Below are 16,228 nucleotides of genomic sequence, written 5' to 3' on the forward strand. Positions count from 1 at the left end.
ATGAGGTATAGCCTTGACCTTGAGCCGTGACGGACTGGAAGTTTGAGGTCAGTCACTTTTCTGAAGCTGGATAGCAGCCGTGTTCACTCTAGAAAAACGTGTACTCATCATGGTCTCTGCAATGATCCTGAAGTCAAATATTTGTTTAGCAGTATCACAGAATTTCCACTGCAGTTTATCGAGAGCAAAGTGTAATGCCTCAACTAGATGAGAGTAAACCAAAGAAATTACTTTTAAAAGCTTAGAAAGGAATTTTTCATTTTTCTTATAAGTTTTACAATAAAAATTTGTGACAGAAAAATAAGCTTTAAAATATTTGTGTAATTTTTTCTTTTATCAGTTCTAGGTCCCGTTCAAGATCGTATTCTCCATCTCATAACAGAGAAAGGAACCATCCGAGGGTGTATCAGAACCGGGATTTCAGAGGTCATAATAGAGGATACAGGAGACCGTATTATTTCGTGGCCGAAATCGAGGGTTTTATCCATGGGGCCAGTATAACCGAGGAGGATATGGGAATTACAGGTCAAACTGGCAAAATTATCGCCAAGCATATAGCCCTCGTAGAGGGAGGTCGCGCTCTCGTTCACCCAAGAGAAGGTCTCCTTCACCAAGGTCTAGAAGTCATTCTAGAAATTCTGATAAGTCATCTTCTGATCGGTCAAGGAGGTCTTCCTCTTCCCGGTCTTCCTCAAATCATAGCCGAGTTGAGTCTTCCAAGCGTAAATCTGGAAAGGAGAAAAAGTCATCTTCCAAGGATGCCCGGGCATCTCAGGCTGCAGGAGATAATCAAGGTGATGAGGCTAAGGAGCAGCCATTTTCTGGAGCGGTGGCTCAAGATGTCAAGCCACCTGAGGGATCAAAACCATGGCAAGATATGACCACCTATGGTACAAGTTCAGCGTCAAGAGCTTCTGTCTGAACTTAGCCCAAGGGAACGCAGTCCTGCCTTAAAAAGCCTCTCCAGTCAGTTGTGGTGAGGCGCCGTTCTCCTCGGCCAAGTCCGCTGCAAAAGTCGAGCCCCCCGCTGCCCAACCCACCGCAGATGAGCTCTGCTTTACAAAGCAGCAGCACCTCCTTTCAGGCAGGCTCCCACCAGAGCCCCTTTGATCACGGCTCGGCGGGTTTGAGCCCGACAAGGAAGAGCCCTGTGTGCAAAAGTCCACCACCAATCAGTTCGATTTACAGTGCGTCTCAGAAGGAGGAAACCACAGCTCCGGAGAGGAGCCTTCTCGAAAAGGCGAGTGATGCGTTTTTGTTGTGCCGCTTTTTGTTTTTTTTTTGCAAGCTGGCTCGCGCGGTGGGCGCTCTCCGTGAGCGCTGCGAGGTCCTTGGGGGGTGTGCAGGCTCCCGCGGAGCACGGCCCCAGGGCGTGCAGGGTGCTGTGCTGGCAAGCTGTTTGGGCCCGGACTGTCTGTAATGACAGAGCAGGATGCAGCCTGGCCCTGTGCTGGAGGGAGCTGGAGCTGTCCCAGAGATTGCACGGGTTCCCTTCAGAATTGTTCAGAGCTCATGAATGCTTGAAGATGTGCCCAGTGAGATTTTTCTAGCAACCTAACAGTGCACACTGGAAGCTTGCGTTTCTGAGTTAGTTACTTTTCAGGTAAAGACACCGTTTTAGTATTGCATTAGATACTACAAATTAGCAAAATTTAATTAAATCTCACTGCATGCCCTGCTGCAAGCAGCTTAAGGCAGGTGTAGCAGCAGTGCTTGTGCCTGTGGATGTGGGTAGTATGAGAAACTAAAGCACTGAGATCCACACTGAAATTAAGACACCCTTCCCTGCAGAAGGCATCAACGTACTAATGCTTCTGTTTGCTGGGTCAGTCCGCTGCAGATTCGTGGGTAAAGGTGACACTTTTTAAAAGATACAGTAGCACTCACAAGTGCTTTTAAATCTCTTCTTATTATTATTTTAAAGGTTACTTGAACTGATTCTGTATCAAGAGTGTCTGAAACTTGAAGGAAAAAAAAAAAAAATTGTAAATGTAGCTCTTGGGCTTTCCAAAGCACTGAACTAGTGTCCTTGGGCTTTAACTGCAGTTCATCAAAGTTAGTGTTTGCTTAACGTATGTTTTAAAACATAGCTCTGATGCTTTAAGCTAGCCAAATTGTTTGTTCTCACCAGAAGTGTTTTGTCTTCTCACAGCAAAATAAGTGTTCTCCTCTGTTAACCTTTTTGCTTTTATTTGTATTTACAGTCTGTCATGAAATATTTAGCTTACCTATGAAACTTGCATCCAAATTTGAAGTAGCTTTTGAGGCTTTTATTTCCAGTGTGTTGTTTAAAGCAGAACAGCCCAGTTTGAAAGTTTTGATGTGTTGTTCTCCTGAACCAGGTTTGTAAGTAAATAAACCGATTGGGTAAGATGTTACTATTTTCCTTGAAATGAATCTGTGGGCAAGCTGTTTTTATTTGTTCTTAAGCCTCATTTCATCAGTTCTGCAAATCCATTTTCTCCTGTACTTGCTAAATTTATTGAGGACTAAAAGCCTAAACCCAGACTGAGTTATCTGCTTTATATTTTAACTATTTTAGGATCTAGAGACAGCTTTCTGTACATGCATAGCTTGATGTTCTCTAAAAATTGACTGCTTTCAACTGAAATATTAACCTCTTTGATTTTTAATAAGAGAACTATTGTAATGTCTGTTTTATGAACAGGTATCTGGAAGAGCAGAAGACTGAGAATGGGAAAGACAAAGAACAGAAAGTAACAAATGTTGAAAAGGAAAAAAGTAAAGAAAAAGGGAATTTCTCTGAGTTGGGATCAACAGACGGAAAGGCAAAATCTGACTCCTATGCATCCAAAGCTGACTCCGAGAAGGGATACCGCGGCAGCCAGTCGCCCAAGCGCTACAAGTTCCGGGATGATTTTGACAAGCTAAAGGTCCCGGAGTTCCACAAGGAAAGTCATTATGGCAAAGAGGAAACAGACGATCAGGAAAAGAAAGACAAGGCAAAGGGCCGAAAAGATTCGGAATTTGATGATGAGCCCAAATTTATGTCTAAAGTCGTAGCAACTTCAAGTAAAAGTCAAGAAGAAGATAGGCCAGGAAAGTGGGAAGGCGTGGTGTTCTTGCCGCCTGGAAAAGAGAAGCAAAGGAAACCTGATGAAATGGAGGAGGAAAGCTATTCTGAAAGATCAAAAAAAGAAGAGAGACCAGCAACCAAGAGAGTTGAACCAGGTCACAGGGGGTTTGTTCCTGAAAAGAATTTCAGAGTGACCACTTACAAATCAAGCCAGGAAAAAAGTTCTTCCCCCCCACCAAGAAAGGCTTCTGAGGTGAAAGAGAAACCAGGCACCAAAGTAGAGGGGCTAGCTCCTGGCAAATCCTCCTTTTCCATTACTCGTGAGGCCCAGGTGAATATTCGAATGGATTCCTTTGATGAAGATCTTGCACGGTAAGTAGTTGCTATTTTTTGAGAAGCATAAATAGTGGATTTTTCCTGTTTCTCTTTCTGAGGTCCTCATATGCTTGCCAAGTGTGAGGAAGGCTAAATAACATTGCATCACAATTTGGATTTTTTAGAGACAGAGATTCATTTTTTCTGGCATAATATTTGTGACACCTTTTTTTTTTTTGTGGTGGCATGTTAGATGTTACCAGTTTGCAGATGGTGAAGGTAAAGCATGAAGGTTAAACAACTTCTCTTAATCTTTTCTATAACTAGATGTAAGATTAGATCAGAATGTAAATGCTTCTGCATCAGGTTCTGTGCTACACTCTGGAAAGAGTTAGGTACTCAATGGTTTCTGGCTGCTAGAAGCTTAGTGGTATGGTACAGTTACAGTGCCACTTAAATGACATTTGATTCTTTGGAGTGTGTTTAACTAGTCTCATTCTCAGCATAGCATTACTGAAACTCTCGGAAGCTCTGAGAGCCGCTTCAGCATTGCTTCAGGAAATCTTAAGCCAGTAAAAAGTTACTCCAGAAAATACGCTTGTACAGCAGTAGCCAGTAAGTGTTAATGTGCTCTGTGGAGTGCTAGAGGTTAATCTAGAATTTAGGAACTTTAGCAAAAGATGACAGCCAGCTAGTGCTGTAAGAACGGGCTTGTGTTTCACAGGATGTCAGAGTTTAATACCTGCACAGCCCTCCAAATACAGAGTAACACGTGACCTGAATTATTACAGTAACCTGGATCAGTGTATTTTAGAGCTGTTTAAATAAGCGTCCTGCTCATGCTATTGAATGTTCTTAGGTGCCTTCATAATATTACATAAAAAATGAAGTCAGCTTCCAACTTCTGAGACATTGTCTTGAACTGCTTCCCTTTACCCCATTCTTCTGTTTCATGCGGTCTGTTCTTTTTTCTAGTCCAAGTGGCATACTGGCTCAGGAACGCAAGCTGTGTCGTGACCTTGTGCACAGCAACAAAAAAGAGCAAGAATTTCGTTCCATTTTCCATCATATTCAGTCTGCTCAGTCTCAGCGAAGTCCTTCTGAACTGTTTGCGCAGCACATAGTGACTATAGTCCATCACGTAAGAGGTAGGTCAGAAGTCCGTGTATCCTCACTCCCCCCTTGCCCCAGTCAGCAGGTTTCGTGCACTCTAGGTAGTGCTCAGAGAGTTGTTGCCAGCAGATATGTCCTAGATGAGAACAGCGGCCCGATCACGAGTGTTCCTTATTTACATAAATAACTTTTCTGCTGGAAAGGCAGAAAAGACATTCTTGTTTTTACCTGAGCAATATTCAGAGAGACTGTGACTTAGAATTTGTGTGTTCTGGTGAACTTGTGACTCACTTGAATGAACTGCTAGTTTCAAGAGTGAAACCGAAATTTGTCAGCAGCTTTAGTCAGAGCTCATCAGCAGTGTCCTTCACGTGCCCTGCGTCTGGGGTTAGACCAAGCCCTGGGGCTGATGTGCTTTGTCTTTTTGCAAAAATAGTATTAATATTTTGGCATTGTTTACTCAAACCCCCAACAGAGCATCACTTTGGGTCATCAGGAATGACACTGAATGAACGTTTTACCAAATATCTAAAGAAAGGAATGGAACAAGATGCAGCTAAAAACAAAAAGAGCCCTGAAATCCACAGGTTGGTGCCATTAGACACTGTCTTAACATTTCAGGGGTACTTCACATTTCCTTCTCATTAACTGTGGAATAATTCCAGTACATAACTAGCTTCAGGAAGAAGGGGAAAAAAAAAAAAAAAAAAAAAAAGGAGGGGGGGAGCTTTACGTACCTTTGGAAATACTGGTCTGCTTTTAATGACATTTGATCTGAAAACTTCAGATTCTTTTTACGAGCGAGATTATATCTGTGCACTTTCTTTACTTTTAGGAGGATAGATATATCTCCCAGTACTTTTAGAAAGCATGGATTCTCTCAAGAGGAAACGAAAAGCTCCAGAGATCCTGGCTTCAAGGTGAACTGTTACTCTGATTAGTTTAATTCATCAAAATGAGTGCATTGGGCATGAACTTAACAGTGATGTTTTTGTTTAAATTACTCTCTACTTAAGTTTGTGTTTTTCTTTTAAGGATGGGCATAATTCTAAAAATGAACTACAAAGGGTTAATTTTTATTAAAAATGTATCAACAACCTTTGTGAAGTGGTTAGACTATGGTAAATGACCCCAAAGTCAATTGAGGTGAGCTTGAGAAAAAAGAGAGGATTTTTGGAACAAGTGCCCATGATGAGAGAAGAGACTTTTTGTGATATTTTTCTGCTTGTAAGTATTATTAAATCAATTGTATACATGCGATATTTCCAACCATGTTTTCAAAAAGACATGCATGTCAAAAAGAGGAAAGTAAAACTAAATACTTATCTAAACCAAATACACTATTAAGCAGATGATAAATTTTGTTCTAACAACTTACTGTAGCATTTCTGTTGATTGCTGTTACTTTAACATTCAGCACTTATTTTAGTAGAACCAGACCATTTGGAATTTAGTGTATTAGCTTTTCTGAGTAGATGAATGTTAAGCCATTGCACTTGCTGTAAACAATCATAAAAATGGCTTAACTTAAAATGTTTGGGATTTTAACCTTTGTTTATTCACCTTCATACATATTTACGTTGAACGTTGAAGAGATTTTAAACAGTCCTGCTGAAACCTTACTTGTTTCATATTTGTTTTCGATTTTTTCCAAACACACTTGTGGCTTGACATGGACGATGGTGAGATGGATTTGATGGGCCTGAACTCTGAGCATCAGCTTGGCAGAGTGTATTATAAACGTGGTTTCCAAACAGCTCGCCAGCCTTCCGTGAAACAGACGTGCCCTCACAAACCCAAATAGGTGTTTGCTGTACCACATAAGGGAGCTGCTGCTGATTTTGTCACTTATCTGTCATCCATCGTGTTGGGAGCAGTTTTATTCTCAGAGTAGAAATTAAAGCTCTTTGCCTGGGGAAAGTAGAAGAGCAAAATACCAAAACAAAACGCCTGCTCTAACTCCTGCGTTATTTGACATATTTATTTAAACAAAAAAGTGTTTAGAAACTCATGTAAGTAAAAAATTTAATAGCTAGAGAATTACTAATCCTTTTGTATTTAATTCAGGACGATTAATATGATGTATGTTGCATATCCAGTCGTACAGTTCCTAAGACTAGTGTTGTGTAAATACGGTAGCAGTCGCTGAGCACAGCCACAGGGGCTGTTGGTTGTTGCTGGCACCACCGTGTACAGGCTTCCTGCAGACGTTCTGCTGCTCAGTTCAGTGTTTGTCAGAACCACAGCCGCTGTCAGGCTGCTGCTCCTGTGTGCGCAGTCAGCAGAATCTCATCCAGGTGCCACTGATCCTAAAGTATACGGGTAACCCGCTTCTAAAGAAACTATCTTAATCCATTATGTAAGTAGCAATTTAAACAGAACTCAAAGCAAGCGTTACCAGTTACTTTTTAAATTAACAATGTAAAAAAAAAAAAAAAAAAAAAAAAGGCTAGTTGTTGAGTGGTTTTCATACAGCTGGTTGGTTTTTGCTTTGCGAGACACCAGGGTCAGCTTGCATTAGTAGGCTTGCCAGGATTGCGTGGAGAAGCACGTTTCACCTGGGGTGAGCTCCTGGCATCTCTCGCATGGTGCTTTCGAGGGGGAAGGAGTGCTGTAGGCGACGTCTGCCGCAGAGTAAATCTTCCCGACAGACGTCTCGGAGGCTGCGCATCGATGGGATGCTGGCATTCTCCCAGGTGCACTTGGTTGCTGCATTTCCGTGGCCTCCATCTCATACCACTTTGATCGGTACTCCCTACCTTGGGTATCTCCAAGCAGCAAACAGCTTCTGCTTCTCCTTAAGTACCGTGTCCTGACCTGGTGATTAAAATCCCTTCCACCCTGCTAGATGATGCCTGTCAGCAGGACAGCGAGCATGCTGCTGTTCGGTAACAAACGTCCACGGGCTGTTAGACATTTTTGACCTGCTGTAGTTGTGATACATAATCAGTTGGATTGGATTTCCAAGTTGTTCTCATCTCTCACTGGCTGTGGTGTACAATAAGTGTCAGCTTCTGTGTTTCTCCTTCCCCTATTACCAGGCTATTTATTCTAACGCTGTTTAAAAGAGGGGAATAAAAGTTAAAAAGCATCGATCTTAAAAAGCAGTAGGAAAAACGGATTTCTGACAAATAAAAAGTTATTTTAATAGTGCACTATTTTACGTCTTAAAATGGATTATTAATAGTATTCAGATAAACTCCTGTTCTCCAGAAGTCTGTGCAGTCGATAGCAAAGTAATGGTGCTGAACTGGTGCACTGCAAACCTTTGTATTAAACTCTGCCCTCTTCCCTGCATTTGTAGGCTGAAGGGAAATATAAGGACGACCCTGTTGACCTGCGCCTTGATATTGAACGCCGTAAAAAACATAAGGAAAGGATCTTAAACGCGATAAATCCAGGGAATCAGTGGATTCGAGAGATTCAAGTCACTCAAGGGAAAGATCAACTGAGAAAACGGAGAAAAGTCACAAAGGCTCAAAGAAAAAGTATGTAGGAAACCTAATAGCCATTTCCTTCTGCCTTTCGTGTTTCTGCTGTTAAGGTTGGAGACGACATCGTGTACGTATAGTTGTACACCTTTTGGCATAAACTCCAGTGGCATGAACGATTCCTCTGCCTGTCATCTTGATATTATTATATCTAGCTGAAACACTAAATAACTGTTAAAGGTAAATGAGAAGGCTCCATGTGACAGAATGGGTGAGTCACTTCTCCTTGTTCCTGTTGTGTTAATGAGAATGGCCAGGTTTAAATGACTCTGCTTTAATGTTCATTCAGTACTTTTCTATTAGCTTAATTTTCCATTTGACTAAAGCTCTGCAGGTGCATGCTTATCTCATAGTTGATGGTGTAAACACCTTAGAAAGAAGCAACAGGTTCTTTCTGGAGAAGACTTGGGACTTGTGTTAGATCTGCGTGCTGTAGCTGATGCTGAGCTCTCCCTGGGGCTCTTCCTTTCTGACAATGAGCGTTGAATTGATACAGAAGCAGTTCTGTACCAAGCAAGTCCCAATGGAGTTATTAACCCTGTTGGTGTTCCCCTCACCTCGTGTTTCCTGTCGCTGAAACAGGAAACACCGACGGGTACGTGAGAGATCCAGATCCAGTTCGTCATCTTCGCGGTCCTCTCATTCGGTCAAAGCGGAGGAATATCCTGAGGAGACTGAGGAGAGGGAGGAAAGCACCACAGGCTTTGACAAGTCCCGGCTTGGGACTAAGGAGTTCACTGGTCCGAATGAGAGAGGAAGAGCTAGAGGGACCTTTGTAAGTGTTCTCCACCCCACCCCAAGTGCCAGTTCCCAGAGTGGCCAAAAAGGGGCCACTGTGTATTGCACTCTCACAGTTAAAGCACACTGTGAAGGAGAGACCCCAGAGACGTCGACTGGTTGTGGATGCTGAGCCGAAATACGATTGCTCAGTGTGTGGAGCACAGGCCGGGGTGCAGAGAATGTAGTCTGGGCAGTTGAGCTCGAGATGGAGCAGAATCAAGCCTGGAAGCTTTTGTGCACGAGGAGCTGCTGAGCAACCCCGAAGGGCAGCGTGATGTGCATCCGTCAGTTGGGGTTAGGCTACCAGAGCGAGAGCCCTGGTCGTAACCGCGCTCGCTGTTGGCAGTTCCCAGGCCGCGGTTACGTGGCTGTCTCGTGTGCGTATTGCATTTGTCAGATGCTCTCTCTTGGGTGCTTGGGAAGTGCCTCTACATGATCTTAAAACAGCTTTATAGAAACTGTGATGCGCTGTGTGATCGGAGGAGCCTAAAGTGTGCTGAGCTCTTGTTTTAATGCTAGGTTAAAGGTGTTCTTGGATGGTTGGAGAAGTGATGTTGTATCTCCTTGGTAGCCCTGGAAGCTGTCTGGGGGTGGGAGGGCACTGCCACTGCAACCATTTTACTTTTCTTCCTTGTTTTGCTGTTGCAGCAGTTCAGAGCAAGAGGGAGAGGATGGGGCAGAGGCAACTTTTCAGGCAACAATAACAGCAACAGCGGTGGCAACAATGACTTCCAGAAGCGAAACAGAGATGAGGAGTGGGATCCGGAGTACACACCTAAGAGCAAGAAGTACTACCTGGTATGTGTCTGAAGCACTGAAACACGTATGTACACTCCAGGTGTATCTGTTCCTAAATGCTTTAGAGGTGAAAGCGCCAGCTGTAGCTGGACGATCTAATGCACCAGGTTAAGGCTTCATGTGACACTTCTTCCCAGGGAGCTTCTGGCTCATGACTAGAGAGAACTTGTTTCTGTTTGTTGTAGAGTGGTTTGCCGCTCTGAAATCCTACAGGCCAGTTAGAAGCACGTGTTTCACAGTACTGTGGGAAACACAGCTCAGGTCTGTGAGTCTGTTGCAGATGGCCTGTGTTTCTTGGTTCTTCTGTCCCCATAAAGTGTCCAGCTTCCTGCATTGGGTCAGCACCCTGCCTTTGCCTTGGGGTGGTAGCAGCCTGCCATACTAACGGGCATTAATCGAGGAGAATCCTGGCTGACACTGTTCTTTGAAAAAAGGGGTGGTTTTAAACAGACGCTCACTGATTTTTTTTCTCTTCCTGGAGTACTTGAGATCCCTAATCTTCTCATTAAATAATACAGTATTCCAGTTTTTTGCCTCAAACGAGCAAGCCTTGATTATTCTTTTTTTTTACTGTGTTTTCCCCTGATCTCACTTGAAGGCAGAATTGTAATTTTGGGGGGGGTTATCCAGTTTCTACGCTGCACTTTACTTCCAGAACTGGATCAGTTTTGAGCCCAGTGACGTGGTCTGTGTCAGCTTGGCCCAGCTGCGTCTGCTGTAGCTCACACAAAGCAGTCCTGGAAGCGGCACGCGTTACTAGACTCGCCGAGTACCCGGCAGTAAAGGCTTGAAGCTGCCAGAGCGGTTTGACTGGCGAGAAACCAGAGGGGAAATGTGTAGGATACCTAAATCTTGGGGTTGCCCGACCGGCAACGGCGCTCCAGGCCCTCGACACCCGTTCCCTGCCTACCCCGAAATGTTCTGTAGAGAGTTCCCTGTGGGCAAGGACAGGCCGCCGTGCCCGAGGAGGGTCGTGGCTGTGCCTTCCTGCCTTCCTCTCCGGCTGTTCCTCCCCCAGCCAGGGCGGCCGTTCTCTCGGGGGAGCGGTGGTCACCGCGGCATAAGCCGGGCAGGCCGCTGGGGGCTGCCCGCTTGCGGGCCGCGAGGCAGAGTTGATGTTGTTGGCTTCCCCCCCCCCCCCCCCGTGCAGCACGACGACCGCGAGGGCGAAGGAGCGGACAAGTGGGTGAACCGAGGCCGCGGGCGGGGCGCCTTCCCCCGGGGCAGAGGGCGCTTCATGTTCCGAAAGTCGAGCACCAGCCCCAAGTGGGCTCACGACAAATTCAGCGGAGAAGAAGGAGAAATCGAGGACGACGAAAGCGGAACGGAAAACAGGGAGGAGAAGGACACCCTACAGACAGCGGCCGAATAGCCGCGGCGTCCGCGCTGGCGAGAGCCCCGGCGGGGGGGGCAGCACCGCCGGGTGCTGGAGGGTGTCAGGGCCATCCTCGAGTGCTGAGCAGAGCCCTGCAGAGGAGCTCTGAAACAATCCCGGAGTTAACTGCATTTCCAGAGTCCAGCCTCCCTAAGCGTGGACTAGAACTGATCAATCATTTATGCTTGGATCCACTCGTGGAGTATACCTTCCCAAAGACTCCCCTTCTGGACTGCGTAAGGTAGGTCAAGTACCGGGTGAGATCCCAGATTTTTCTCTCATCTGCGACCTTATCGACTGGTCAGTTAATCTTTTGGTAACAGGCTTTGAAGACAATGTGGATTTTGGTTTGTGCCCATCTTAACCTGGTAGTCTTGACGTTTTATGTTTCTCTTTTCTAATTTGAAATAGTAAAGGTCAGGATTAACTCGCCAGTTCAAATTTTTCTCCCCTGTTGTGTATTCAGTTTTTTAAATCCATACTCTACTTATTTTAGGCCTTTACGTATGTAGTAACATCAATTAAATGATAATTTTGGAAACTATTTTTGGTTCTTATAAATAAGGAAACGATGAAGCATGTGAATAAACATCTAAATGTTAACTTGTTGGGACCAAACTGCTATGATTTTTTTAAAAAAAACTTTTTTTTATGTAACAGTTGAGTTTAGGGCCTTTTAAAAATTATTGTTTTCCTTTTATGTTGGAAGTTAACAAAATTAGCATGGTTTAAAAAAAAAAAAAAAAAATCCACCCTACTTTCACCACTGTTTGTGTACACTGTTAGGCCTGGTGTGTGCTGGAGCCCCGAACTGCTTGTAGGCATTTTGTGTATCCTCTTTGCAGCTGGTTGTGAACTTGAGTGCTCTTTCCAAGGTAACATAGTTTTCTAAGAAACTTCAGAATTCTACTAGGTTAAAAATATAAACGGAGATGAGAATTTTTCAATATTTTTTATTAATCTTTTTATAAAAACAAAAGGCGAATCCCTCCTGTGCTGGTTAAGGATGGCCGTTACGATGTATTTCTTTTTACTTTCTACTTAAAAAATATTCTGAAGAAGTTTGCAAACAGTTCCCTGGCTGAGTCAGTGAGCCTTCGCAGCAGGAGAGGCATGCCCACGCACCGAGGCCGAGGGTGCACGTGCTGTAAAGACACCGCTCTCCCTCTCCTCCCCCCCGCCTCCCCCTCCCCAGGATTGCTGTGCTGTTTCCCCACACACACCAACTAGAGTTTGGTTTGTTTTGACTTGAACAGTTCCTGTTTAGCGAAGCCCTGAAGTTTGTTTATGCAAATAAAACACAATAAAAGAAGTAGTAGGTGTAACTCTGCTTTGTTTTGTGTTGTGAGGCGGGGGCTGAGGAGCCGTGAGTGGGCCAGGGGTGTTAAACCCGGCGGTGCCGTGGGGCGGCCGTGGCCGTGGCGAGCAGCTCCGTGGGGCCGGGCACGAGAGGTTCCGCTTTTCTGTGGCTTCTGCAGGTGGGGGGGACGGGGCTGTGGCAGCCGGGAGGGCGGCTTAGAAAAACCAGCCGGCTGCTGATTTTTAGGCAGGTAATGGATCTTTTAACCCCTTGGGGTTAGCAGGGACTGGGTGAGGGGGGGGGACACAGCCCCCAGCCCTGAAGCTGGTGAGGATTGTGCCACCCGTGCCCGGGAAGGACCAGCCCCACTCCCGGCTGCGGGTGGTGGCTCCAGGCACCCGGCTTTTACACCAGCGCTGGGCAGGAGTAAACCGGTGCTGCGTTCGCGGGTGCCCGGCGGTAAACGCTTTTCCCTCGCTGTGGGGTTTCAGTGGGGGGTGCTGGGGGGCAGCCCCCGTGCCCCTTCTGGGGGCTGCGCCGTGGGGCAGCGCTCCTGGCTGCTGCTGGTGAACGGGGTTGGCCAACAGCCGCGGGGCCGGCGATGTGGGTTAACGGTTCGTGTTTCCCCTCCCGCTTGAATTGGAGCCCGTGGGCCAACGGGCAGAGGGAGGGCGCCCAGCGTGCCCAGCCCGGCTGCCCCAAGGGTCAGACCCAGGGTCGAGCACGTTCCCCGCTCCCCCCAAAAAACCCCGACCCCCTCCTCGCCCTTCCCTGCCCCGTCCTGGCCCTCGGGCCCCTCCCCGCTCCGGGGCTCGGATGCGTTTTGCTCTAAAGGAACCTTCGTGCTGTCAGCCTGGACCTGGGGCTGCTCAGAGCCCCCCCGGCCGCTGCGGAGGGACCCAGCGCCGCGGCCCCGGGCGCTCGCGGTTTGTGGGTTTCGGCCCCTCTGTGGTTTGGGTTTCACTTCCCCACTCCGCGCCGAAGGTGACAGACGCGTGGCGAGACCCGGGGCGGTTTTGAGCCGCCGGGCAGGGCCGGGTGCGACTCCGGCCTGAGCTCTTCCTGCGGCCGGTGGCACGGGCGGCTCAGGTAGGGACGCTCCGTGGGCTGCCTCCGGGTGCTGTCGGGGGGCCGGGGGGGCCGCTGGCCCCACGGGAGCTCGGGGAGGGGGGGAGCTGCCTCCCGGGCGGAGCGAAGCAGAAGTGGCAGAGCCGCGGATCCTCTCCCCCCCCATCTGCTGAACCCACCCTGGGGCAGCGACACCCCCAGCCCGTGCATCGGCCGGGGTCACACACCGGGGGAGACCAAGCCCCCGCAAGGCGAGTGGGTGCCCCCTTTTTTTTTGCCCCGTGACGCTGCAGCCTCAGGTCTCGGAGGCGGGTGCCAGCCGCCAGCAGCCCCAGTGGCACCAGCAGCCCTGACCACTGGGGTCCCACATTTGCCCCCAGCACAAACGCCACGGAGCCGGCTCTGCCCCTGGTTTGCCCCCCGGCTCCCGGCCCCTTCTTGCCATGCGGCAATTTCCTGGCTCCCCGCGCTCTGGCTGCCGTGCAGCAGCCCTGGCCCGTGTCACTGTGGGTCCCCAACTTATCACCTGCGCCGGGGGGTGCCAGGGCTGGGCGCAGGCTCTGGGGGAGCTGCCCCGGTGGTGTGGGGGTCTCCACGCTGCTGGTGCCGCGAGTGGGGCCGTGGCACGTGCCCCGGCGGTGGGGCCGGGCTGAGCTGTGGGGCTGTCGGCTGCGGGTGCAGCTCCCGGGGGGCACCCAGAGCCGTGGTGGGGCACAGCCATGTCTGGGGGCTCCGCTCCCCGCTGGCGTTCGGGGCTCAGCCGCGGCAGGGGACCCCCTCCCCGCTCCCACAGGCGCCTGCCCCGACGACGAGGCCGAGACGCCGCACTGAAGCAGATGCCCAAGCCCTTCCCAGTGCCGGAGGAGAAGGGGGTGGGGGGGTCCCATGCTGGGGCAGCCTGGGGGGATGTGGGGCCCTGCAAGCCGGAGGGTGCTGGGAGCCGGGACCCTCGTGCCGCAGCAGATCCCCTCTCCCGCAGGCAGAGCCGTGGCCAGCGGCGCAGCGCCCGGCCCCCCTCCTGCCGCCCGAGCTGGGTGAGTCACCCCGTGCCCTGGGGGGTTCCCCTGGGCTCGGGGCGCTGAGGGGACCCCGGGGAGGAGCCGGACCCCGTGAGCCCCATCCTGCCCTTCCCGCGCAGACCAGGAGCCGCAGCTTTGCCGGGCCCTGTTCGACTACACCCCGGAGCTGCCGGACGAGCTGCCGCTGCGGAGGGGAGATGTCGTCCGGGTGCTCAGCAAGGTGAGGGGGGCGCGGGGATGGGGGGTGACCCCGGGGCTGGTCCCCGGCACTGACTCCTGCCCTGCCCGCAGCAGACAGAGGCCGAGGGCTGGTGGGACGGGCAGTGCCAGCACCGGCGAGGGCTCTTCCCCAGCAACTTCGTGGAGCTCCTGCCAGCGCTGGTGCCCACGGTGAGCGGGGGCTGCACCAGAGCTGCCCAGTCTGTGCTGCCCCGGGGCTCGCGCAGCCAGACCCTGAGCTCTGGTGGGCTCCATGGGGCTGAAGTCCCGTGTCCGTGGGGCGGTGGCCATGCCAGTGGTCCCTGCCTGCTCCGGTGCCCCGTCCTCACCCAACCCCGCTCTCCCGCAGGTGAAGCCAGCAATGCCATCCCGGGATGTGGAGTCCGGTGAGTGCGGCCACGGCGGCCATCCGGCCCCGGGCTCCTTGGTGTCCCACCAGGACGGCCGGGCAGCCCCGCGGCCGGGCGCAAGGTGGGTTGGGGCAGCCGGGGAGCCGGCTGTGCCGGGGGGCAGGAGGAGCCCCATGGGGCGCAGGGATGCGGCGTGGACCGGCACCGAGGTGCTCTCTGCTTCGACTTCCTTCCCAGCGCAGAGCCGATTTCCTCCAGCATCACGTGCGCGGTGTGGGGCCGTGGCAGCTGGGGGAGCCTGGCACGGCACCGCTCGGCACGGCCTCGTGGGCAGCCCTGCGCTGGCAGGTAGGATGGAGCAGCCGTGGCCCCGGGGGTCCCGCGCCCGGGGACCATCCCGGCAGCAGCACCTGCGTGAGGCCGCGCTGCCGCCACGCTGTGCCGGTGCCCCGCGAGCCGGGGGAGCTGCCGAAGAGGAGCAGGGGCTGGCGGAACCCCGGGCAGCTCCGGGCATCATCAATCCTGTGCCGCTGGGAGCGATGGAGCCCCGGGGCCCCCCCAGAGCATCTCCCCGTGCCCTTGGGGCCGGGTGCCCTCGTCCCTGTCCTCATCCCTGTGGCCTTCATGGCTGCAGCCGTCTCTTCGGGTGGGTAAAACCCACCGTGCCTGCAAGGCCGCCACGGCGAGGGCCGTGCTGGTGGTGGCAGGGGCCGGGTGGCTTCAGGGCTGCTGGCCTGCCATGAGGACAGGGTGGCCCATGATGGGCCTAGGGTGGCCCATGGGTGCGTGCCGGTGGCCTGGTGCCCTGAACCCTGCTCTGCTGGGGGGCTCGTCCCCGTGGGCCCCCCGGGTTTGGTGTCAGGGGGCTGCTGCTGTGCCACAGGGGGCGGCGGGACGGCATCCTGCCCGTGCCACGGTGCCGGCGGGCTCGGGGAGGTTTGCAGCGGCTTGCTCCGCCGCGTGCAGAGGAAGCGCCGACCGCAGCAGGGCTGGGTGCGGGGCTGGGTGCAAGGATGGGTGCGGGGCTGGCAGGGGGGTGGCTGCCCCCACCCAGCAGACAGCGCCCTGGGTATGTGGGGGCGGTGGGCAGAGCTGCCAGCGGGCTGGTCGGGCCCCGCCGAGCATCGCTGCCGGCCGGGGTAGGTGGTGCTGGTGGGACCCGCGGGCCCAGGAGTGCCATGGGGTGAGGTCTCCCACCAGTCCTGCCTGTGGGGGGCCTCCTCCCCAGCACCCCACTGCCCCCCACCCTGCAAAAGGTTCTCTGGGAGAGGGGGATGGAATGAGGGTCCTTCCCCCAGCGGCTGACGTGCCCCTTTGCTCCCCAGCAGCCTGTAACACAGCGAGGGATGAGGAGGGGGAGCAC

General features: G+C 51.2%; 2 protein-coding genes and 1 pseudogene across 2 annotated transcripts; all 3 read left to right on the plus strand.

The window, feature by feature from the left end:
* On the plus strand, positions 1-1,222 carry LOC122153514 (annotated as a pseudogene).
* A 1-nt stretch (position 1,223) lies between these two features.
* LOC122153515 (thyroid hormone receptor-associated protein 3-like) lies at positions 1,224-11,146 on the plus strand (the record flags this gene model as incomplete). The annotated part of the gene is given in 10 exon segments (XM_042793552.1): positions 1,224-1,240; positions 2,669-3,409; positions 4,328-4,500; positions 4,941-5,052; positions 5,301-5,385; positions 7,770-7,839; positions 7,842-7,953; positions 8,539-8,731; positions 9,385-9,534; positions 10,685-11,146. Coding segments are annotated over 10 exon segments (1,875 nt in total), but the record flags the coding sequence as incomplete, so codon positions are not given.
* Positions 11,091-16,200, plus strand: LOC122153516 (SH3 domain-containing protein 21-like). The gene is made up of 7 exons (XM_042793553.1): positions 11,091-11,150; positions 11,755-11,784; positions 14,257-14,311; positions 14,416-14,516; positions 14,588-14,686; positions 14,865-15,136; positions 16,191-16,200. Exons 1-7 carry the CDS (start codon positions 11,091-11,093, stop codon positions 16,198-16,200), a joined length of 627 nt encoding a protein of 208 aa, XP_042649487.1.
* The last annotated feature ends 28 nt before the right edge of the window (positions 16,201-16,228 follow it).

Source organism: Tyto alba, unplaced genomic scaffold (assembly GCF_018691265.1).
Source record: "Tyto alba isolate M040663 unplaced genomic scaffold, T.alba_DEE_v4.0 Super-Scaffold_20, whole genome shotgun sequence".
NCBI lineage: Eukaryota > Metazoa > Chordata > Aves > Strigiformes > Tytonidae > Tyto > Tyto alba.